The 26,232-nt window shown below is 44.4% G+C and overlaps 1 protein-coding gene across 1 annotated transcript in view; it reads right to left on the bottom strand.

Moving 5' to 3' along the window:
• DGAT1 (diacylglycerol O-acyltransferase 1) overlaps positions 1-19,798 on the bottom strand; it is a 218,784-nt gene extending 198,986 nt beyond the window's left edge. The window contains exon 1 of the mRNA XM_086966508.1: positions 19,437-19,798. Coding sequence (XP_086822634.1) covers positions 19,437-19,585 — 149 coding nt within the window. The 5' untranslated portion in view covers positions 19,586-19,798. The remainder of the gene's footprint in view (positions 1-19,436) is intronic.
• Positions 19,799-26,232: the final 6,434 nt, after the last annotated feature.

Here is a 26,232-nt window from a genome sequence, read left to right as displayed (position 1 = left end):
CAACAAGTGACGTGGGAGTTTTAGAAGCGGTTGTTGAAAGAAACGCTGTACCCGCGGCACTGACAGCCAGACACACGAGGCTGTAGGTGGGAGGGACCGGCGGGCGCAGAGGAACTCAAAAAGTCAGCGGGGATGAGGCAGCCTGTGCGGTCACCGCACGTGCAGCGGAGCGGGCATCGCGGCGAGGGCTAGTAGGGCCAGCACTCACAGGGATGGGGCTCCGACATTGGGGGCATGTGAGAGACAGAGTGTGTGCGAGAGGGTCGCAGCAGAGGGAGTGTTGTATGAGAGAATGTCAGAGTGGGTCACAGTTTGGGGAAATCTTTGTGCCTCTGTCTGAGTTTCTTTGTAAATGTGCGTAAGAGCGGAAACCCGCTGGAGGGGATTTCTGAACGTCCAGGGGGAAGGAAGCCCGGCCGCGAGAGCCAAGCTCGAGCTATTCAGGGAGGAGAGGCACGTCCTGAAACTTAAAGAAGCCTGCTAGGATGGGGAGGAGCGGCCATGGGGGGCCATCAAACATTCCGATAGCCTGTGCAACAATATGTGTCCGTAGGCAGTGGAGCATTTTAGTGCACCCGAGGAGTAGGGTGCAAGGATACAGACATCCAGAAAATAAAAATGCAAATAGCATAGCAGGACTGTGCCACAGGAGGGGGCCATGCATTAGCACTGACAGCACATAGGTGTATACGCCCCAGGAATTGGTGAAACAGCATTTAAGGACAAGCCAGCAACAAATTACAGGGCGCCGCCGTGCTGCCCGCAGCGACCCGGAAGCTCTTGGCCGGCCGGCCAATCCGCTCGCGGGGTAGCCCGGGTCCCCAGGAGGGGGCCGGGGAGAAGGAGGAGTGTGGCACCTGTTGCGGGGCTCCTCTGACCTGAGGGAGCCCCGATTTATATGCGGAGACGCGCCGTGCCGTGAGGAGCCCCGCCGGAAGAGCGCAGTCGGTGAGTGGGGCCCAGGGCTGATGTGAAGTGCGTGCGTGCGCGCCTGTGTGTATGCCTTGGGGGGGGGTGGGGGGGGGAGTGTGTGCGCGCGTGTGCGCGAGGGAATGTGTGCGCATGCGTGACTGTGTGATTGAGAGAGAATGCGAGGTAGGGGATAGTGTGCCTGTATGGGTGCCTGTATGTGTGCCGTATGCCTGCGTGTGCATGCGCGCGCCTGTGTGTGTGCGTGCGTGCATGCAGAGGGGTGGGGGCTGCCTGTGTGTGTGAGCAAGGGATTTGATTCGCGCATGCGCAGCTACCAGACGCTAGCTCCCGAGGTGAAATCTGACCTCGTCAAAGCGCGCGTCTGGTAGCTGTCTACATTCCTAAATACGGGCCACAAAAAGGTCTGAAGCAGACACTCTCAATGCTCACGCATTGAGAGTAGGTCTGCTCGACCTAAAAACGGATAAAATGTGCCTTGAATAAACGTCATGTTCCCTGTTTATCTTGAGGCAGCAATGCAACAACCCTTGGAGCACTCGTGGTTCTTTTACTATCGCACACCTTGTTAGTTTTACTTTGGATGGCTCATCTTTTTCGTTACTCGACACATTGCTAGCTTACAGTGGGCTTAGAGCTGCCCATTGGCTAGCTTTAGTGTCCCTCATTTTCCTGCTTCTTATTCAGCAGCTTGAGTGGGCGTCCCTTCCTCCCGCTTGTGTTGGTTTCTCCCCTGGAGCATGGATGTATTACGGTGTCCTTTCACAGATTACTTTCCAAGCAATATTGTTTTCTTTTTGTTTAAGCACTCCAGAAGTGTGCATGTGTTTTCCAGCTGTATTTCTCCCCTCCCTCTGCCGCATGTGGTGTACCTCTCTCTGCCCTTTGCTTCTCCCCACCAGCTCCAGTTAACTCTTTCACCAGTTTTCTTTTCACCCACCCGTGTCTGTGTTGCTCCCACCCCTACCTGCGCCCTCTGTATTATTTTTCGCTCACCCTCCACGTCAGTGGTCCAGCCAATGACAGCCATTTTCTCATTACTGTGGCATGTTGAAAGTTTTGAATAGCCTCAAAAGAGTTTTCACTGCCAATCACACAGTGTAGTAAGCCATAGGTCAGAGCAATCACAGGAGGGATCCCTTCCTGCTCACCTTTGATAGGCACCACACAGCAGGGCTGATCCACCAAGGTGGAGGAGCGTCGCCACACCAAGTTCAAAGGAAAAATAAATTGATAATAACGCAACGTTAATAACGTTACATCATCTGAATTTTTGGACAGAGCCCGAGCCAGGTTAGGGCAGGGCTTGGCTGTCCTTGCCACGAGGAGCAGTGGTTGCTGCACCATTAGTGCACATGGCGGTGGCCGACTGTCTTGGGCCGGCCAAAGCGTCATGCGCACTTAGCATATTTTCCACCTGTCTGTTAATACATAGTCTGGGTGGAGAACATGCACAGGCTCCCACTTCCTATCTGAGCACCGAACCAGGGCACTCAGACCAATCACAGCACTGCTATCATGCTGGTGATAGCAACATTGTGATTGGCTATGGGAAGTCTGGTTGCTTCCTGGAGAATACAGAAGGACAGAGGAGAGGCGGCGACCGGCAGGTAAGTGAGCTTTTCTCTTTATTTTTTTGTAATTCCCCCTCAGCCTTCAGCCTCACCACTACATTTCCGTAGCGGCCGCTCTTGGCACCTAATCAGATGATATTGCAGATTGAAGCTGATGGCACACTGGTATACTTCTGCTGCCTGTCGCCTGAGAGACAGGAACACAGACTCTGACCAAAAGGAACAGTAAGAAGTTGTTGCCTGTTCGCCTCAGAGCCCAGACTTCACGGGTTCCTAAGAAACAGAACATAGCTGGCCAAATCAATCCATCAGGTGCTTGTTAAGCGCGACTACTCACCCGTAAGGGTCTCAAGGCGCTGGGGGGTGGGGAGGGACGACTGTTTAAAGGCAGACAAACATAGAAACAAGCCTGCTGCAGGGCTACAAAGGAGCCGAGAGACTGCTGAAGTGTGGGTGGGAGTGTGACCCGCCCAGATCATGCCTTGTGCATTTTGCTCTACAAATAGATCAGGTTCAGTTGATCTCCAGGTATGTCCCTGGGTCACCACAGAAGACCCACAATACATCTTGTGAAAAGACCAATCGATTTGCTGCAACTTGTCCGGCAACAGACTTGGCGAACATTCTTTATTGGAACTGGGAAGCGAGCGACACATCTAACTTACACTCCCAGCAACTGATATCTGTTAAGAGGGAGTTGGTGCCAACCTCAAGGACAGGACTGGTACATGAGAAGAGCGGGTACAGTCTACTGTCCGGAGAGACCCCGTTTACTGTGTCCGTCTGCACAGGGTGGCAGAGTCCAGTACTTAATTTGTAAAATAATACGTGCCAAGGCCATGACCAGGAGGCCACTGCAGTTTGCACCACCCATTACCACGGTTATTGCTGCCAAAACAGCTTCTAACCATCTCTCTTGCTTGTAAATGCGACAGTTCGGATTATTCCAGGTGCCCAGGGTCAAAGGAATTGCTGGGGATGCCGGTATTAGTAATTTGTCATGCATATTGTATTTATAAACAACTGTTGTTGTGCTCATCGCAAAATTAGATGAGTAGCGCCACCATGTGGCAGAGTGTCATAAGTGTAGTGATGACAAGTGCGGGGCAGAGCACCAAAAAATAATTAGGTGCCGGTGCCTGGCACTGGAAAACACCGGCTCAAATTAAGCACTGTGGCAGACTCATTCAGCCTTTCTGGTCTGACTAAAGGGTAGCAGGAGCACGGAGCTGGGAGTCGTGCCATGTCACTGATGTATGGATGAGGTAGGGTGCTGCACTCGTGTGTACCACTGAAGTTTAAATCCTATATATCGATACGTGTGCTGTACCGGATTAGTGCCTGCCAACTGGTATTCAAACAATGTATAAGGCCTAGTGTCAAAGAGTCACTAGGACTCCAGTACGCACAACAAGAGAATTATTCGTAAGGTTTATGTCAATCGGTTTGGTTTAAGCCTTTTATTTGAAAAAACATATAAATATACTCATTATTTTCTTAAACTGGTGTTTTGCAATCATGAATATTATAAACTTCGTAATTCAATGGTTAAATTGCAAGAAACAAAAGATCACATTTTATCAAAACACAGGTACAGTGTGAAGTCAACACAAAACAAATCCAAAAGAAAAAACCCAATGCATTTCGGGGCAGTGGCCCCTTCGTCGGGGGTCTGAAAAAGAGAAAAAAAGAAAACCAGGAGGCTAATACGTATAAATGTATCATAATGTATGAATACTTATAACCCTATGTATTTTAGATCATGGCTTACCTAATAAATGAGAGCACAATAGTGACCTGCGTATGGTGGCTCCTAATTAGCCAAACATTTTCTGAAAAACCAAGAAAGAAATGAAAGTTTTGAAGGAACTGATTTGAGTGATGTATTATTTAGGAAAATGGAATGAAAAAATGTGCGTTACCTGTCCTTTGATCAAGTTTGCATCTATAAAAAAGGATGGTATGTAAAATTACATGTCTCACGGTATCAAACAATGCTGCATATATACTGGCCAAGATACAAAGGCAAATCAGCTCACCTGCATATATAACTTGTGCGCAACGAAAAAGAAACCTATAAGAACAAATAATTGTTGTAAGTGCAATGCACGTTAGCCGCCCAGAAGCGAGTGAAAGGAAAGAGATTACTTTAAATACCTGCGTGTCTAAGTAACAGCGTTTCGATCACGCGAAAGTCTCTCTTCACGATTCTGTGAATATGAGAGGAGAAAGATTTTAATAGTTGCCCTTTAATCAATCCGCCTTGGCGTGCCGTCAAGGAAGCTACAAACTAAATCACCGCCCGTTTTGACGATCCGTTCTCATCTGAGTTCAACCGACTGTGTGCTGACTGACCAGCTGCGATACAAAACTTCAAAGTCCTTCGCCTATTTCAATGAGACACTAGCAGATGGTAAACAGCGTAGGTGGACTCGATAGAGTCAGTTTTTTAAAATTTTTAATTCCGGGCGAAACTTTATGTAGTATCTATGTGAGCGCCAGGCCCACAAAGTCAAAACCTTACGAACGGGTCCGTTTTTTTATAAGTCACAATCGGGGCTTTGTGCTTTTATAATACGAACACCAGAAGCACAAATTAGAAGCCGATTTTAAGAACACCGAACAGAGTATCCTGCTTCTAAGATTACAATAAGAGGCGGATATTTTAAAGAGAGACCAGAAGGTAACTCTCTGTGACGTGAAGCAGTGGCCCAGAGCTGGGTCCGCAATAACAAATGTATAATCTAAAACATGGGTAGCCTACTTAAAGATGGATACAAAAATAAGTGATCAGGCATGTAATCTAATGTATGTCTGAACGGAATCCTAAAGGGAATAGTGTGAAGGGTATGAAACACAATCTACCCCTGCCTATTTACAATCTAAATATGTGTTACAAATGATAAATACACAGCAATTTTGGTAATAAAGATATATGTGTTTTCTTGGAAACAGTAAACAATATAGATGCGCCACAAGGGACAGTTATTCCTGCCTATTTCCAAGCTGTCAACAAGTTACAAACTTATACTAAGAGATAATTTCGATTATAGTAACATGTGTGAAATAATGTGAAATAAGGGAATCATATTTTCTGTTTTCAGCTAAACAGAGTGAACTATAAAGAGTGCCATAATAGCTTTAGGGGGTCTGAGAATTCAAAGGTAACACGCCATTTCTATTTTATCATTTAACCCAAGTGGGGTCATGGTTTGCAATTTCCGAATCCAGTAGGTTTCTCTTTGAAGTAAAATTTTGGCATTGTCCATACCTAGCCTCTGTGGTATCAGCTCTATGATTTGAAAGCGTAGTTGAGCTATATTATGGTTTGCATCTAACCAATGCTGTGCCAATGCTGACGTAACATTTTTGTTTCTTATACGACTCTTATGCTCTGAGAGTCTTGTTTTCATCTTTCTGTCTGTCTTGCCTATGTACAATAAGCCACACGGGCATTTAATGGAATAAACTATATGTTCAGAGTCACAGTTCGTTGTGTGTCTAAGCATTATTTTTTCTCCCGTCCTCGGATGTTGAAGTGTGTTGCCTGGGATGACATTGTTACAATTCTTACAGTTAAAACACTTCATAGTTCCTTTATGAACTCGTTCCTGTTGTAAAGCAGTCGGTTGATTGAGGAGTTCCTTCAGATTTTGAGCTCTTTTGTATGCGAACAGTGGTCGTTCACTAAACAGTGTTCCAAAGTCTTGCTCAGCAAGTAGAATTTCCCATCTTTTTAATATAGTTCTTTTAATGTCTCTAGAAGCAGTTGAATACTTTGACACAAACACCATTCTTTTGCTTGGGTCTTTTGGTTTCTTTTTCAAAAGCTCCGTTCTTGGTATTGTTTTTATCTTCTCCAGGTGTGATTCCAATAGTTTCTTTGGGTAACCTCTATCAAGGAATCTGTGTTTTTGATCGTCAAGACTCTTACTACATTGATCTGAATTTGAGGATATGCGTTTAATTCTCATGAATTGGGAAACTGGCAAGTTGTTTATTAGACTGGCTGGGTGGAAGCTGCTATATAGTAGCGCAGTATTCTTGTCAGTTGCTTTTTTATACAGTTTCGTCTCGATGGACTTGTCTTTAATTTCGACTAAAACATCCAGAAATGGTAGTGCTTCAGTACTTATGTTGTGCGTGAATTGGATCCTTGGGTCCACAAGATTAAGGCTGCCAATGTTTCTTAGAAGGTCTGCTTTAGAGCGTTTCCATATAATGAAGATGTCGTCTATATAACGTTTGTAGTAAATCAGACCTGTTGCCAAGTTTGATCTTCCAGGCTATAATCCAGTTCAAATTTCGCCATATAAATGTTTGCATATATGCATGCTCCTGGGAAACCCATGGCAGTACCTGTCAGTTGATTATAGTATTTGTCTTGCCAATGAAAATAACTGTTAACCAAACAGAATTCCAGTAATTGTAGTAGGAATACCTGTAATCCATGTGGTTTATCAGTTTTTAGAAGGGCCCATTCCATAGCCTCTATCCCTTGTTTATGCGGTATCGACGTATACAGTGATGCGACATCTATGCTGCAAAGAATCCATTCGCTACATCCAGTTGTATCTATAGTTGCCAGACTCCTGAGGAAGTCCGAAGTGTCCTGCAAATCCGTGGGCCAGTTTTGAATAAATAGCTGCATATGAGTGTCTATGAAAGTGCCAAGATTCTCGAAAATAGACGAACAGCCTGACACTATTGGCCTGAACGGTGGATTTTCAATATTTTTGTGAACCTTTGGCTTCTGGGCTGCTAACGTGCATTGCACTTACAACAATTATTTGTTCTTATAGGTTTCTTTTTCGTTGCGCACAAGTTATATATGCAGGTGAGCTGATTTGCCTTTGTATCTTGGCCAGTATATATGCAGCATTGTTTGATACCGTGAGACATGTAATTTTACATACCATCCTTTTTTATAGATGCAAACTTGATCAAAGGACAGGTAACGCACATTTTTTCATTCCATTTTCCTAAATAATACATCACTCAAATCAGTTCCTTCAAATCTTTCATTTCTTTCTTGGTTTTTCAGAAAATGTTTGGCTAATTAGGAGCCACCATACGCAGGTCACTATTGTGCTCTCATTTATTAGGTAAGCCATGATCTAAAATACATAGGGTTATAAGTATTCATACATTATGATACATTTATACGTATTAGCCTCCTGGTTTTCTTTTTTTCTCTTTTTCAGACCCCCGACGAAGGGGCCACTGCCCCGAAATGCATTGGGTTTTTTCTTTTGGATTTGTTTTGTGTTGACTTCACACTGTACCTGTGTTTTGATAAAATGTGATCTTTTGTTTCTTGCAATTTAACCATTGAATTACGAAGTTTATAATATTCATGATTGCAAAACACCAGTTTAAGAAAATAATGAGTATATTTATATGTTTTTTCAAATAAAAGGCTTAAACCAAACCGATTGACATAAACCTTACGAATAATTCTCTTGTTGTGCGTACTGGAGTCCTAGTGACTCTTTGACACTAGGCCTTATACATTGTTTGAATACCAGTTGGCAGGCACTAATCCGGTACAGCACACGTATCGATATATAGGATTTAAACTTCAGTGTTACACACGAGTGCAGCACCCTACCTCATCCACATTTACTCTTACTGCACCTTTTGGGGGCTTGCACCAAACCAAAAATGTCTTTTGATTCGATTGCCTCCATTACCGATAATCGGGCAAATACAAAGGCCTACACAGCGGATGAGGCCAGTCAAATTTACAAACTTATTAAAGAAGCCAAAACATTCGACACACAAGGAGGATCAGTTGAACAACAACTAAAACAATTAGAATACTTAACCCGACGAGAACTTAATCAGCGTTTGCATGCTACAACTTTAATTCAGTACCATCGAGTCAGAAGAATCCCCAGAGGTCTCAGATTGGCCATTCGACCTATGCTATACAGGCTCAATAATAATCCAAAATTCATGGAAAAATGGTTTGAGATTTTAAACAAATGCTCCCTAGACCTAATTTTGCTGCTTGTTGAAGAGCTCGCAAAAACAATAAAAGATCTTGAGGAAGAAATCTTTAACGCCAAGCGTGAATGATCAGAGCGTCTAGAAGAAGCGCAATGGACAAGAACACTAGAAGACATAAACACACGTCTTGATAAGTATGGTAAAGAGCTGCAGGAAACTAAGCTACGCAAATTTAAGCGTGATACCATTGATTACAAGCTCAACGAAGCATATACGTGGGCAGAGGTTTATGCTAAAAGGAGGTTTATTGGCAAAAAACAACAGCCAGTTTCTTCAGACGAAAGTGTGGTATCTGACAGTGAATTAAGCACTACAAGACAACCAGTAGCGTCCCAATCAGCAGAAAGAACAAGTCAGACCATTGATTTAACAGCAACAACATCTGCAACATCATCGGTTGCTTTTTTAGAAAAGGACCAACCGCCCAGCAGACCACCGGATTTACCCCTGGTACAACCAGAAAAAAGACGAGAAGAGGACAAGGAAAGGGAAAAGGAGAGAGAGAAGGACAGAGCAACTCAAAAAACCATCACTACGGAGCCAGACCAAAACCTTGTCATAAACATTTCAAAGTACTCACTGTCAGAATTTGAGGTAAAACTCCTGAATAAAGGAATTTCTTTCGTGAGAACATATCAAACTAACGAGTTAGAAACAGAAATATCTTTCTTCAAATTCATGAGTCCTTAGGTTGAAATTTTTCTTCATGACACTGAATCCCACAGACAATTTGGATGACACTGAAAAACCTTTTAAACCCAAAAGCAATTTCATGGCACCAATATCCCACAAAAGCTTGGATACTTTTGAAACTCTAGTCAAATCAGATTTGAGTAATACACTACAAAAGGAAATTAAACAATCTGACAAGAGCAGAACAAAGTGCAATTCAACGTCTGGCAAGAAATAAGGACATCACAATACAAAAAGCCGACAAAGGAGGAGCACTTGTGATAATGGATTCCACGTTCTACAAGCAAAAAGGAGATGAACATGTTTATGACACAAATACATATGCTCCTCTAGAGCTAGATCCAACAACAAATATCACCCACAGTCTTGATGAAATTTTGGAAAGTGCAGAAACGTTGAATTGGATAGACAATAACACAAAACGGTACCTTAAGCAGATCTATCCACGAAGACCCAGAATTTACTTTCTGCCAAAGGTTCACAAAAATATTGAAAATCCACCGTTCAGGCCAATAGTGTCAGGCTGTTCGTCTATTTTCGAGAATCTTGGCACTTTCATAGACACTCGTATGCAGCCATTTATTCAAAACTGGCCCATGTATTTGCAGGACACTTCGGACTTCCTCAGGAGTCTGGCAACTATAGATACAACTGGATGTAGCGAATGGATTCTTTGCAGCATAGATGTCGCATCACTGTATACGTCGATACCGCATAAACAAGGGATAGAGGCTATGGAATGGGCCCTTCTAAAAACTGATAAACCACATGGATTACAGGTATTTCTACTACAATTACTGGAATTCTGTTTGGTTAACAGTTATTTTCATTGGCAAGACAAATACTATAATCAACTGACAGGTACTGCCATGGGTTTCCCAGGAGCATGCATATATGCAAACATTTATATGGCGAAATTTGAACTGGATTATATCCTGGAAGATCAAACTTGGCAACAAGGTCTGATTTACTACAAACGTTATATAGACGACATCTTCATTATATGGAAACGCTCTAAAGCAGACCTTCTAAGAAACATTGGCAGCCTTAATCTTGTGGACCCAAGGATCCAATTCACGCACAACATAAGTACTGAAGCACTACCATTTCTGGATGTTTTAGTCGAAATTAAAGACAAGTCCATCGAGACGAAACTGTATAAAAAAGCAACTGACAAGAATACTGCGCTACTATATAGCAGCTTCCACCCAGCCAGTCTAATAAACAACTTGCCAGTTTCCCAATTCATGAGAATTAAACGCATATCCTCCAATTCAGATCAATGTAGTAAGAGTCTTGACGATCAAAAACACAGATACCTTGATAGAGGTTACCCAAAGAAACTATTGGAATCACACCTGGAGAAGATAAAAACAATACCAAGAACGGAGCTTTTGAAAAAGAAACCAAAAGACCCAAGCAAAAGAATGGTGTTTGTGTCAAAGTATTCAACTGCTTCTAGAGACATTAAAAGAACTATATTAAAAAGATGGGAAATTCTACTTGCTGAGCAAGACTTTGGAACACTGTTTAGTGAACGACCACTGTTCGCATACAAAAGAGCTCAAAATCTGAAGGAACTCCTCAATCAACCGACTGCTTTACAACAGGAACAAGTTCATAAAGGAACTATGAAGTGTTTTAACTGTAAGAATTGTAACAATGTCATCCCAGGCAACACACTTCAACATCCGAGGACGGGAGAAAAAATAATGCTTAGACACACAACGAACTGTGACTCTGAACATATAGTTTATTCCATTAAATGCCCGTGTGGCTTATTGTACATAGGCAAGACAGACAGAAAGATGAAAACAAGACTCTCAGAGCATAAGAGTCGTATAAGAAACAAAAATGTTACGTCAGCATTGGCACAGCATTTGTTAGATGCAAACCATAATATAGCTCAACTACGCTTTCAAATCATAGAGCTGATACCACAGAGGCTAGGTATGGACAATGCCAAAATTTTACTTCAAAGAGAAACCTACTGGATTCGGAAATTGCAAACCATGACCCCACTTGGGTTAAATGATAAAATAGAAATGGCGTGTTACCTTTGAATTCTCAGACCCCCTAAAGCTATTATGGCACTCTTTATAGTTCACTCTGTTTAGCTGAAAACAGAAAATATGATTCCCTTATTTCACATTATTTCACACATGTTACTATAATCGAAATTATCTATTAGTATAAGTTTGTAACTTGTTGACAGCTTGGAAATAGGCAGGAATAACTGTCCCTTGTGGCGCATCTATATTGTTTACTGTTTCCAAGAAAACACATATATCTTTATTACCAAAATTGCTGTGTATTTATCATTTGTAACACATATTTAGATTGTAAATAGGCAGGGGTAGATTGTGTTTCATACCCTTCACACTATTCCCTTTAGGATTCCGTTCAGACATACATTAGATTACATGCCTGATCACTTATTTTTGTATCCATCTTTAAGTAGGCTACCCATGTTTTAGATTATACATTTGTTATTGCGGACCCAGCTCTGGGCCACTGCTTCACGTCACAGAGAGTTACCTTCTGGTCTCTCTTTAAAATATCCGCCTCTTATTGTAATCTTAGAAGCAGGATACTCTGTTCGGTGTTCTTAAAATCGGCTTCTAATTTGTGCTTCTGGTGTTCGTATTATAAAAAGCACAAAGCCCCGATTGTGACATATAAAAAAACGGACCCGTTCGTAAGGTTTTGACTTTGTGGGCCTGGCGCTCACATAGATACTACATAAAGTTTCGCCCGGAATTAAAATTTTTAAAAAACTGACTCTATCGAGTCCACCTACGCTGTTTACCATCTGCTAGTATCTCATTGAAATAGGCGAAGGACTTTGAAGTTTTTTATCGCAGCTGGTCAGTCAGCACACAGTCGGTTGAACTCAGATGAGAACGGATCGTCAAAACGGGCGGTGAGTTAGTTTGTAGCTTTCTTGACGGCACGCCAAGGCGGATTGATTAAAGGGCAACTATTAAAATCTTTCTCCTCTCATATTCACAGAATCGTGAAGAGAGACTTTCGCGTGATCGAAACGCTGTTACTTAGACACGCAGGTATTTAAAGTAATCTCTTTCCTTTCACTCGCTTCTGGGCGGCTAACGTGCATTGCACTTACAACAATTATTTGTTCTTATAGGTTTCTTTTTCGTTGCGCACAAGTTATATATGCAGGTGAGCTGATTTGCCTTTGTATCTTGGCCAGTATATATGCAGCATTGTTTGATACCGTGAGACATGTAATTTTACATACCATCCTTTTTTATAGATGCAAACTTGATCAAAGGACAGGTAACGCACATTTTTTCATTCCATTTTCCTAAATAATACATCACTCAAATCAGTTCCTTCAAAACTTTCATTTCTTTCTTGGTTTTTCAGAAAATGTTTGGCTAACTAGGAGCCACCATACGCAGGTCACTATTGTGCTCTCATTTATTAGGTAAGCCATGATCTAAAATACATAGGGTTATAAGTATTCATACATTATGATACATTTATACGTATTAGCCTCCTTGTTTTCTTTTTTTCTCTTTTTCAGACCCCCGACGAAGGGGCCACTGCCCCGAAATGCATTGGGTTTTTTCTTTTGGATTTGTTTTGTGTTGACTTCACACTGTACCTGTTTTTTGATAAAATGTGATCTTTTGTTTCTTGCAATTTAACCATTGAATTACGAAGTTTATAATATTCATGATTGCAAAACACCAGTTTAAGAAAATAATGAGTATATTTATATGTTTTTTCAAATAAAAGGCTTAAACCAAACCGATTGACATAAACCTTACGAATAATTCTCTTGTTGTGCGTACGGGAGTCCTAGTGACTCTTTGACACTAGGCCTTATACATTATTATGTCACTGATGTAGGAATATGCCTGAAGTGGTCACTTGTGAGTACTACGCGAGAGCTATACCGATCTTTCAGCTTCAACTCAGAAAATATGTAATATGTATTTATGTTACCCTAAGCACTTTAACTTTTCAAAATATGTAATTTGTATTGAATATATAATATGTAAATTGGTAACTCACCATGAGTAACTGCAGTACCTACTACATTGTTACTCATGTAACCATCTTTTGCTCTATTGTAAAGCGCTCCGACACCTCTGGGTACTGTCCGCACTATGTAAAAACGCATCAATAAATACACTTTCATTGACTGTCCATGCAGAATGGAGAAGCCACTTGGAATGTCACTTATTTTGAAACTCTACGACGTTGACATTTTTTTTCATGTTAGGCCTTATTTTGATTACGAAAGACTTTTTGATTTTCTAAAGTGGTCAGGAAGCTTTAATGAGCAGTGAATTGATCTAAGTGTTGTACTGGTACTACCAAGCTTTGGCACCCATTCTATTAAGTAGAGTTCCGTCTTGACTTTATACTATTAAGGGGTAAACTAGGCTGTCTAGGAGTAAGGTTTGCACAGTGATGGAAGAGTTTGCCCAATCTAGCAACCCGGCTTATTACAGTTATGGGGCACGACACATTTTATGCAATAAGTAGAATGAAAAATTAGTCAGAAGAATAGGTCACAGTGTTAAGGTCCTTCGCAGCAACGTGTGATTTTCAACATATCAATTAGGACTACATTTTTTAGAGACTATATTTTAATAGAATCTATTAAAATAAAATCAGGAGTTGGACTTGTCCTCTGTAAAGCGGTAAAGAGCGCTACAATTGTAGAGAATTCAGAGAAATTTGTACAGGAGATTAGGTGCAATCCCACAGGAGTTGAAGCCACGGTTTAGAAAAACAGGAAGGGGAGCCAGATTAAGGTGTTGGAGAGGAGGCTTGGCTTTCAGGGATAAAGTTGTGGTAATTCTAGTCATTTTGGGAATTCCAGAGGATACGCAGTCTTGGATAACGTACGCAACAGGTGAACAAAAAGGATCATATGAACAACTGCATGTAGTGCCTGAGGATGGAGGAGAAGCGCTTATTTAACGAGAAGGCAGTAAAAGCATTTTTCGTTCACAATAATCATGGTGGTCGGTAGACAATTATACATGATGGTGGATTCAGGTGTGTGGTATTTTATTATTGGCAAGGATTATTAAATGTTATGGCAGACTGGAAATTTGCTGGAAGGCGGTTGTACTCTCCCCACTCCTGTAGGAGTACCATCCTAGTACAGGCGTCAAAACCCTACACGAGCCCAGCTTCCTTTGCTACACACCCCCTCACAGTTAACAGCATCCCCCCCTCCTACTCTTGTAAAGTACCACAGATCTTATGCTAGAGTGATGCATAAAGTACCCTACATTAGCCCAAGATCACAGGATTGGCCTGCAATCAGCTGACGCTATGCTCTTTACGAAGACTCCCCAGGCCCTGGACTGGCTGCAGATAGCCAATCAGAACCTAGTCTATAGATTATGACAACCAGGCCCCAACACCCCCCTGTGAGTGTCAGATGGTCACAAACAGTAGCTGGTTGTCACATCTGCAGACACTGGAATTGTGGGTCAACAAGTGTGTCTGCCTGGCCTCCCCATGCACCCAGGTGCATGGTGGAACAGCCTACCTAGGTGGCATGCAGCAGCAACATCCGGTTGTGGAAATGAAATCTAAACTGCAGGAGCAAGAAGTGAAGCTCTGCACAGCACTGGTCTAAGGGTAAGGCACCAACTGATGGCGCCACTTCCAAGGATACCCGCTGCACGGTTTATGCTCATCCTATCGATGGCCTGGTACAGCAGGGAACCATTAATGCTTACTGCTGTCTGGGGTCACTGATGAAAGCGATATGTGCATATATAGCCGAGAACTACATAGATACACTATGCCGTGGACAGAACAAAAGCACTTTTAACTATTGCTTTCACCACCTCCAACCATTGCACACAACCCAATTGCCTATTTACGTGTGTAAATAATAAGGGATCTGGTTATCCAACTTGGCGGTGCCTATGTTATCGACTTTGGACGAACCGTAAGTCAACTGAAAAATAGGATATGCTGTTTGAACAGAGATGTTTGCCTCCAGGGTTAAACCACCTGGGCTTACATGCAACCTGGGTGTACAGTGCTATATTTTTTGTCAGAAGCCAGTAAATGCATTGCATGGCTAGGTATGTGTGTCATTTTTCACACTCATGGTTGCAATTTCACACTGATCTAAGGCCATAGGCAGGAAAACACATTTTCATTTATTTTACACTCTTAGGTGGTCGTCTGTACAAGTTATTTTGGTATAAGAAAAGAAAATCTATTTAATTTGTAATAAGCCCCATCTCCTGACCTAGACTTTATGTCATTGGTCATATTTCAATTCAGAAAGACCATCTTGTCAATTGTAACCTGACTTGAAAGCCTGTTTCTTTTCGATAATATTTCGTCGATAATTGCAAATGGAAGAATACTTTTGACATTAAGTATAGGAAGTTTATGAGGCATATAATATAAATTATTAGCTGAATTAACACACGTGGGCTCATGGTGTGTGTTTGGTTTTTTTTAAACACAGAGTGCAGCCAGATCAGCCGAGTAGATACTTTATTCTTTCCGATATCACATCTGCAGAGTGTTTACTCCGTCCACCACTCCTTTTCAACGACAAAATTGAATGTTGAAAGGCTGAGCCACAAACAGCAATATCACCAGTGTGTGTCAGCATTTCTCATCCAGTAGCAGAGACATAATATGCTGCTCACTAAAGTCATTCATACAAAGTAGGTCTCTTAGAAAGCAACTCTGCTTTCCAGGTTTGATAGAAACACCCACTAATGCGGAGCATAAAAAGAGTGCCCAATGAATTGCTTACTTTTTGCAGCTGAATATTAACTCATCTTGAGAAACAGGAAGCCGAGGCCCTTCTCTTACGCAAGTGAACTCGGGCATCATAAGTAGCGATAAAGTGGTGATTAATGCACTTGCAAGGAAGATCTTTGTACATTCGAATCAAAGGTTCAACTCACAATAACATTGCATAGCCATAGAGGATCATTGTGTCTGCTGGACAGCACAGCATGCAACATGTAAATCACAGATTTCTTTTTATGTAGATGGCTCAATTGATTACTGTTTTTCTTGTATTTAGCCTTGTGTTATAGTTAACAGCCTTGTAATACAGCTTAGTGCGTTATGACTCTGCAACAAGGACCTGCCTGCAAACAACGAGGCATACATTTAGAATATCAATGTTTTTCCATCAATCTTTTCTTATTTTAAGGTTGCTAAAAAAAGGGTTACTTTGGGTATTAATTAATTCCGATTTGTAAGTGCCACGTGTATGGTTTTCAGTGGGATAACTAATGGACCGATGCATCTGACATTCTAACAGTGCATGCAGAGTTCTTGCATACAACCTTCACAAGGTCAAAAGCCTAACCCTGCTCCTTGTTCCACCTCAGCACCGCCCTTGTGTCCGCCTTGAACTCCGCCCCATCACACTGCTCCTTTTGGTGAGAACTTGCACTTGTTTTACATTTAAAGCACTGCCTAGGGTCATTGATTAATATGATTGACAGGGGCCACTAATTATAATGATTGTGTGCGCCCTTGGTGCACAACGCTCCAAGGGGATACCAGTACATAGTACTGTTCTGGTTCCTGATGCTCCCTGGGGTCATGGGTGCATACAATGCCTAGGTCACACATTCCGGAGCTGCTGTTGCATATACAGGCTGTGCCCTTAACTCGTACTTCTAGGCGCTAATGAGATATGTCTTTTTGGAAATGACTATTGCAGACATTGCCTTGCTGGAGAGTTCCATGCTGAGAGGCAAGAGATATTGGTCACAAGCACTTCACACACATCCTGAGATTACCCATTTCGTGTCATTTCCTGTAACATACTTTACTTTAGTGCTGGTGTTATTTTAGTAACTTGTTTTCGCCATTTCCGGTGATGCCACTACAGTTAGGTCGTATTACTTCCTGAAATGTCACTGCGTCAATAATGCTCTCCTGGCGCGTGCGCTGCACACTAGGGCTTTTACTATGGATACTGAGAGTAAACACAAGGACACCGCAGTCCATAAAGTTATATGAAGTGGGATCCCAGTCCACTTACTGGAGGGGGCAGGCTGCAGCTTTTGTGTCCGGCTGCTTCTGCAATCCAACCGTTTCACAACCACAAGGCACTCTTCGCTGCACGAACTGGGGTGCTACTGTTAACAGAGATCAGTATAGCGCTGTAGTGCATTAGCAGGGCTCTGCAGCACTGTTGGGCCATGCTTCAGTTCTAGAGTTGTGCAAACGTGAGGGGTGAGGCCCGGGTCATGAGGCAGATCACACATCTCAGGCCGGGCCATGCTTGATGTAAATGCGCAGCATGTGGGTTCAAGCACTCGCAGCCTCACTGTCCAGAAGCAAAGAATCGGGTGGCACACCCACCCCTAACCTTAGAGGAGTGTGTGTAGGAGTCTTCATTTCACAATCAAACGAGCCTGGTGCATCACTCTGAAGCTTCCCAGGTCCATGGCGTGTATGCAGCTCATCTAGTCCAGGGTGTCACTCTGCACTGATTGTCTTGCAGCTCTACATGTACAGGACTACATGTCCCAGAATGCAAAGGCCCGGACTGTATTAATCACGCATTGAACCTCAGCGCTCCACATGTGTATATGAAGCCATGCACAACTGGCATGCCAGGCATCTTCTGCAAACACAGACATGCCAGGCATCTTCTGCCTAGGTCCTCATTCTCAGACCCTGCACTTCCACATGGGACAACACCTGGTGGCCTACCGCACTCGGGAACCAACCCACCCAGCCCGACTGACCAAGCGCAAAACCTCAGCATTATCCTTGACTTCACTCTCTCCATGAACCGCCAAATAAACGCTGCCGCCTCCACTAGCTTCAAATGCCTACGCATCCTCCGTAGACCTTCAAATAGATCCCCCCCCGACTACAGAAGGACTGTCACCCAAGCGCTCATAACCAGCAGACTGGACTACGGCAACGACTTCTACGCCAGAACCAACAGAACTCTTCTACAAAGACTCCAAACCATCCAGAACGCCGCAGCCAGAACCATCCTGTGGACACCACGCGACAAACGCATGACCCAACACCTACAAGGCCTTCACTGGCTCCCCGTCCAGAAGAAGGTCACCTTCAAACTCCGCACTCAAGCCTACAAATCCCTCAACATCGGACCCAAATACCTCAACGAAAGAGTATCTTTCCACATACCCAAGAGGAACCTCCACTCAGCCGAACTCTCCCTGGCGGAGGTCACACGCATCCGCAGAACCAGAACGGGCGGGAGAACCTTCTCCTACATCGCAGCGAAAACCTGGAACAAGCTCCCTGAGAACACCAGATGCTCCCAGACCCTGCACACCTTCAGGAAGGACCTCAAGACTTTACTCTTTGACTGATCCTGAGCCGCACCACCTCCCCCCACGGGTGAGTACCACGCTTTACAAACCCCTGATTGATTGAGACATGCCAGGTACCTTAGGCAAATACAGAAATGCCAGGCATCTTCTTCAAACAGACATGCCAGGCACATGCAAACACAGACACATGCAAACACAGGCACATCAGGCATCTTCTTCAAACACAGACATGCCAGGCACATGCAAACACAGACACATGCAAACACAGGCACATCAGGCATCTTCTGCCCACACAGACATGCCAGGCATCTTCTACAAACACAAGTACGTAAGGCACATGCAAACACAGACATGCCAGGCACATGCAAACACAGGCATGTCTGGCACATGCAAACACAGACATGCAAGGCACATGCAAACACAGGCACGTCAGACACATGCAAAAACAGGCATATGCAAACACTGGCACGTCAGGCACATGCAAGGCACATGCAAACACAGGCACATCAGACACATGCAAACACAGGCACATGCAAACACTGGCATGGCAGGGACATGCAAACACACAGGCAAACAGGCTCGTCAGGCGCATGCACACACACAGGCATGTCAGGCGCATGCAAACACAGGCATGTCAGGCGCATGCAAACACAGGCATGTCAGGCGCATGCAAACACAGGCACGTCAGGCACATGCAAACACAGGCACGTCAGGCACATGCAAACACAGGCATATGCAAACACTGCCACGTCAGGCGCATACAAACAGACATGCAAGGCACATGCAAACACAGGCACGTCAGACACATGCAAACACAGGCACATGCAAACACAGACATGTCAGGCACATGCAAACACAGGCATGTCAGGCACCTGCAAGATTCTGACAGGAAGCTGCCCCACCCCCGCCAGGCTCTCACCTCAGCTCCCCGTGGGGCCCACGCTCCTCCTCGACCGGGCCTCTCGCTGCCCTGCCGTCCCGAAGGTCCTCTTCACTGCCGGGACCCGAGGTGCTCGCCAGCCGGCCCACCCTCCGGCGCCCGCCGCGGGCCCGGGGACTCTCCGCCATGGCTGCAGGGGGGGGGCGTGGCGCGCAGCGCGAGAGGGCGGGCGCGCGGGCACTGACGGGGCTCGAGACGGCTCGCGGCGGGGCGCGAGGCACGGAAGGAACGCTAGGCTCGCGCTCCGCTGAGGGAACTCAGCCCTTGGGCCCGTCTTGAAACTTTCTGACAGCGCCGCAGGGTTCGATAGGTCACCCACACAGCCGCCGACCGCCAATCACGGCGAGGGTCGCTAGACCCCGCCCACTGGTAGAGGAGTACTCCTTCCTGACTGTCCAATCAGAGAGCGACTTCCGCCCTCTCACCTTGCCTTCAGATGTTTCCCACCTTCTAGGAGGCCTTTGGCCCCGCCCCCCGACAGCTGTAGACCCGAGCTCGTTTAAGGACAATTCAACGCTAGCCCCGCCCACAGGGCTGAAAGTGGCAATCCCATGGTATGGTGCCAACTAACCAGAGCTAATTATCACTGTCCTGCTGTGCACACTGCTAACACGCCAGTCGGGTATTTAAGCAAACACAGGAGTGTTTAGCAAATAAAGTATACAAGCATGAATAGGCTATCAAACTTCGAAATAGTGTAAAAGTCAATTCACTTAAAATCATGCAAAACATAAATAAAATAAACATCAAGAAAAGCCATTGGCAAAGTCAGCAGCCAGCCTGTTTTGTCAGTGCTTGTTTTGCTTTGTCATGGTTTTTGCAAGACATTATAATTATAAAACTTGCTGGTTGCTCATCTATTTAAAAAAATAAATTGCTAGAAGCAATTTTTTGGGCCTCAAAAATCTCAGGTTGCCATAATAGTCTAGCAGACTAGCACTACTCTCTGTGTGGATGTGCTCCTTGTGAAAGGGAAGAATTCTATCACTCACAGAGATGTTAATAAATGGCCGAAGTGAACTCACTCACTGCCCTGTGTTGTGTACTGTGGTGGGCTGAATGAAGAAAAATGTGAATGACACAACAGACCAATGGATGAAGAGCTCTAGCTGAAAGCCCTTATGCATAGGTATATTATACATGGAAATTAATTGTAGAAAAATCAAAAGGTCCTTTCTAATACCATACTAGAAGGCGGCTGCGTAAAATGAATTTCAGCTTTTCTACCTGATCGCAGGTACCATTCGCAGGCAGTGGTGTACTCTCTCCTTGAAAGCCTCCTAGCCTTAGCACCACCACTTCCAATGACTTCTTCAACACAGAGCTAACACTTCTCCTCATTGAAAGGCACATCCCAGAGGGTTCCTTAACTGTTCTGGGAGTCACAGGGCTGACCGAGGCTACATGGTGGTTGAGGTAACTTTCCACTGAAGTTCTGGAATCTGTCCTACTATGGCTATGAAAATTGGGCCGAGTGCAGCCCTTTCTGCACTTGCTTAGGGCAGTGATGGTGAGCAATCACCGGCCTCTTGGGAAGGTAGAGTGTGTGCCAGGGGCAAGAGCTCAGAACCCAGCAGTCAGCCAAGAGAGACAGTAATGTATTGCTCCACCCAGGGCTTATCTTAATCCCAAAGTAGAACTAAATGTTAGACAATTCAATGGAAATGAAATACAGAGTAACCAACTACGCTGCGTCAAACAATGAGGTTCTACACCCCTTTATCCACCATCTTTTCAGAATCATCCCGGTACCCCACTACTTTTCGCTATAATTTAGATCCTGTATCTATGGTCCCCACCACACTATGGGTTCAGCAAAGTTTAGGCACAAGCGCAGATAGCTGAAATATACTCACATGTCAAATATGCAAGTCATTTCAAGGTCATTTCAATATCTCTTTACCTCTTTAGCAAGGCTTAGCATGTGTGGCAACTCATCTGCACACGTTTAGCCTGGTGGCTAAGCCCAAAGTTTTGCCTGCTGGTTACTGCGGCAGTTCAAGCTGAGCAGCAGATGTGGTCTAGGCTCCGACCCTCCCTCTGGGGTTCCTCTTCTGCAAAGTTACTCAGTTAGCATCACTCAGGCCAATGTTTGTGGGACAATCGATGAGGCAGATCTGCATGGCAACACTCATCTTCGACGGTAGCCCTCTACGCCGGTTCAAGACAGGTGTGTTGGTGTGGCAGTTGCGTCCTCCAGGTCGAATCCCTTCAGGTGAAACTTTTCTAGAAATTGTTGCCCCCGGGCCAAACAGCATTTCTGCTTCAGTGATTTTTTTTTTAGATAAACCATTTTTATTGAATGTTGTCGCAGTAAAGTGCATCATGCAATATATTATACAGAAAAGCACTTCACAGCAATCAAATGTGATAAATATGAGCCATGTGGCGTAGCCGCATAGTTTTAATCACCCATGGTTAAGTCCGGCATTCAAGACAAGTGACTAATTCTACTTTGTATAGTGTTTTTATTGACAACTTATTTATTGCTGTAGTTTTTTAACGTGATCTGTAAAGTCTCTTTCTATGTCTACCTGTGAATGTCACCTCATTGAATTATTGCTATACGTTTTTATTTGTGCTTTTATGGTATATTACCGAAATAAAGATTTTATGATGATGATAAAAATGAGATATTGGCTGGAGTGAATGGTTCAGTATGTAACATAGGTAGTAGTTAATAAACAATGTCTAACTCCAGATCACAACAGTAGAGTCATAAAGTCTGTATCCCCACATCTGTTTCAGTCCCCCATCCATATGGTGTCCCCCTCTCTTTATGTCTGTTGTCTTTGCAACATTCCAATGCGTGTGGCCCCTCACCTCTCACCCCACTCTCCCCATCAGCTGTGAGGAGCCAGCAGTCAACAGTAAACTTGGCACAGGGCTAGATCTGTCTAAACTCCAGGGAGCTTCTTAAGGGCCACTAGGAACGGATCTGCAAACAATGCTGTCTACTGTGTGTGGTGTCAAGATGAGCTCGTCCGTTGCCCATCGATTGGGGCATCATGGTGTGTCTGCAGCGCCTGCAGTATGTTCTCCCACAGCCCTGCGATGGGGATTCTCCAGAGTCCCCTAGCCTCCCTATTCCTCAGTGCCACTGCAGGGGCGGCCTTAGGCATGTGCAAGCTGTGCACCTGCACAGGGCCACCAAACCCCAGGGGCCACCACGCCAATATATATCCTTAATATAATAATCCTCTGAGGATGGATACATATTTGAGTGGAGGCCCCTGGCAGGGATTTGGTGGCCTCCGGCTCTGTTCCACTTCCAAACACCCTGACCCCCCCTCTTCACTGGCCTCTGCCCTCCGCCCCGCCCGGACCATCTCTTCCGGGGCTCCCTCCCTATACTCCCTGCCCAGGGCCGCCAATAGCCTAGAGCCGCCCCTGGACACTGCCTCAGCTCTACCACATGTTAATGTCCCTGCAGCAAGTGTTGCACACTCAGGAGGGTGTGCACCTTCCAATGCATAGCTGTGGCACAACGTTGGTTGCCTCCAGGTGTTCCACAACAGGGATTCAGGTCTTCCCTCAGATCATACTCCTGGTGATGCTCCTCCACCTCTGGGAAGCTGGCAGTCTAGCAGACACAAGTCCTGGGTTCCCTCTACTCTATTGCTCACTTGTGGTATTCTTATTCCTAATAGGTTCTTAGGTGTTCTATATGTGTTTTTTTCTAAGATTGCTACCCGTTGGTTTTCCAGCAGCAGAAGCACTTTTTAACGAAAAATGGTCGTGCAGCACCGGGTCAGTAGACGGGCTACGTTTTCATAATCTTCTTGTTATTCAGTGAAGAGGTGTGGTGCAGCGGCCAGAGCAGCTGTCTTCGGAACACAGGGTTCACGGTTCGATCCCCGGCAACAGCGCAGCACCATGTGACTCTGGGCAATAGCTCACTTAATTTACACGACGGGTAAGGGTGAGTAGTTCTGCTTTACAAATACCGGATTTGATACCACAGAGGCAATGGTCCTCTGATGGACCTTTCTTCAACGTAGTAAGGGAAGGAAACTAGGATAACCCACCATTAATCGGTAGCCAAACCCCAAGCACATTTTAAAAGAAAGTACATTCAATCTCAAATAAATGATTTACCACAGATCTTTGAAATAAATTAATTATTGTATTAGAGATTCAAACTTAATACATAAGTAACATTTTTTGCATTTCTGACATGCATACTGTTAGATTTGGGGGTCTCTAGTAGGTACCTTTGACAAATAGGGACCCTTGCGTCTAGTCAGGGTAAGGGGGTACACTCCTAAAATAATCCCTGCTCACCACCTTGGTAGCTTGGCATGAGCAGACCGGCTTATCTCAGAGGCAGTGAGAGAGAGAGTAAACTCTGTTCATTTAGACCACAGTCTTTAAACACCAAGATCTTATAAAATACAAACACTGAACATACCTGTCGGTATCAAGAGATTACACAATAATGTTTAAAATCACACAGTTGCTTTCCAGGCAGCTCCACTTAAATACATCTGTAGTAGAGCAGTAGCTGCCGTTGCCCCTTACAATCTCAAAATTTCTAATTTTTATAGAATCAGTTAAGAAGATAAAAACCTCATAAAACCTAATAAAAACAGAAATAACAAATCTCCTAAAATTAAAAAGTTCTTTATACACATCATTGTTCATTAGCAGCAATACATTAGACAATTTGGATTAAAATTACTTCAGTCTTAAGCCTTTATCTACTGAAGCAATCACAGCACATAAACCAACCTCATTGCCACCACCAACGACATAAGGGCCCTGCTGGACAACATCCTACTGGACCTCTTGACCGCCTTCGACACCGTCTGCCACCACACCCTGCGCAAACGCCTCCACAATCCAGCTGAACCTCTCCCTCACCCAGGACCCGGTGTTAGATTTGGGGGTCTCTAGTTGGCACAGGTAGGTACTTGTGACAAATAGGGACCCTTGCCTCTAGTCAGGATAAGGGGGTTACACTCCTAAAATAACCCCTGATCACCCCTTTGGTAGCTTGGCACGAGCAGACAGGCTTATCTCAGAGGCAGTGTGTAAAGCATATGTGAACACATGCAGTAACCCAGTGACAACACTACAGATGGACGCCACACAAGTTGTAGTATAAAAATAAGTATTTTTATATAGACTTAACACAAGACCACAAACAACAAAAATCCACAATACTGTACTTCAAAATAGTAGATATAGCTCAGTTCTCTTAAGAGGTAAAATGCAACACTTTGAGTTCAAAGTACCTTTGGATGCGTAATGCTATACAATGAAAGTGTTGCAGGGAAGGTGATGCGTTGGTTCCTTACACTCAAGAACATTGATGCGTCGGATCCCTAAAGAGCTTTTAGCTATAAAAAGAGCATGTGAGGAATGGCGTCACTATCTCCTGGGTGCGGTGCATACAGTGGAGATCTATACGGATCACAGGAACCTGCTATTTTTGAAGACCGCCAAGGCCCTTACTCCGAGACAGTTACGATGGTCCCTGTTCTTTTCTGACTTTGATTTTATCATCAAGTATAAACCTGGACCACAAAATGGAAAGGCGGATGCACTTTCACGTCTCGGAGGTGTAGAACAGGAAGGAGCCGAGGAGATGGAACCCCCCTTGATCCTCAAGGAAGTGGATATGTCTGCCGCATCGGTAGCCCTGCTTTCTCCACACGACTTTTTGGAGGAAGTGAAGGTTGCCCTTGCGGATATGAACTTGCAGGAATGGTTCCAGGAAGATCCGGAACATCGCACAGAAAAGGACGACCTTGCCTATAATGGTACAGCTTTATTTATTCCTACGGAAGCCCTGCGACAGCAAGTGTTGGCTTGGTCCCATGATTCTGTATTGGGAGGACATATGGGGATGTATAAAACCATTGCGAGTGTGGAACGTTCCTTTTGGTGGCCCCAGTTACGGGAGGACGTTCGATATTACATCAGGAATTGTGCAATTTGTGCACAAGGAAAGGCCGTTCATACTCGACCTGTGGGACTTCTTAGGCCTTTGCCCATACCTCCCCAACCATGGCATACTCTCTCCATGGACTTCATAGTTGAGATGCCACCCTGTGACGGGATGACAGTGATATTGGTTGTCGTGGATCATCTGACGAAGATGGGCCATTTCGTACCATTGGCTGAATTACCTACGTCTGCAGAACTAGCAAAGGTGTTTCTCCAACATATTGTACGGGCTCACGGTCTCCCTTGTGTTTTGATAACCGACAGGGGAACTCAGTTCACGTCTAGGTTTTGGAAGGCTCTGTGCACCACTCTGAACATCTATGCACGTCTTTCCACCAGTTACCATCCCCAGACGGATGGAAAAACAGAACGTCTGAACCAGACGCTGGAACAATATCTCCGATGTTTTACACTGCAAAACAATATGGACTGGACTATGTTGCTCTGGATGGCAGAGTTTGCCTATAACAACGCTGTACACACAACACTGGGTTGTTCTCCTTTCTTTTGCCTCCTTGGTCATCACCCGAATATCCTTCCATTCAACTGGCCTGTTCGCTCCCCTGTGCCTAGTATCCATGAACATCACGGCCATCTTAGAGCGGTGTTGATAGATGCAAAACGTAGTCTGGCCGATGCTCAGTCTGCGCAGAAACGCTTCGCTGACAAGAGGAGGACGGTAGAGCCGACCTACGGGGTGGGGGACAAGGTTTGGCTCTCCACTAAGAATCTCCACATCAAAGGGGTTTCCAAACTTAATCCCAAATATGTGGGTCCTTATAGTATAGTGGAGGTTATTAACCCTGTTGCTGTCAGGCTCTCG

The sequence above is a fragment of the Lissotriton vulgaris genome, chromosome 4_1 (genome assembly GCF_964263255.1).
Source record: "Lissotriton vulgaris chromosome 4_1, aLisVul1.2, whole genome shotgun sequence".
NCBI lineage: Eukaryota > Metazoa > Chordata > Amphibia > Caudata > Salamandridae > Lissotriton > Lissotriton vulgaris.
The sequence above is the reverse complement of the archived record's forward strand: the minus strand, read 5'-3'. Positions and strand labels throughout refer to the sequence as shown.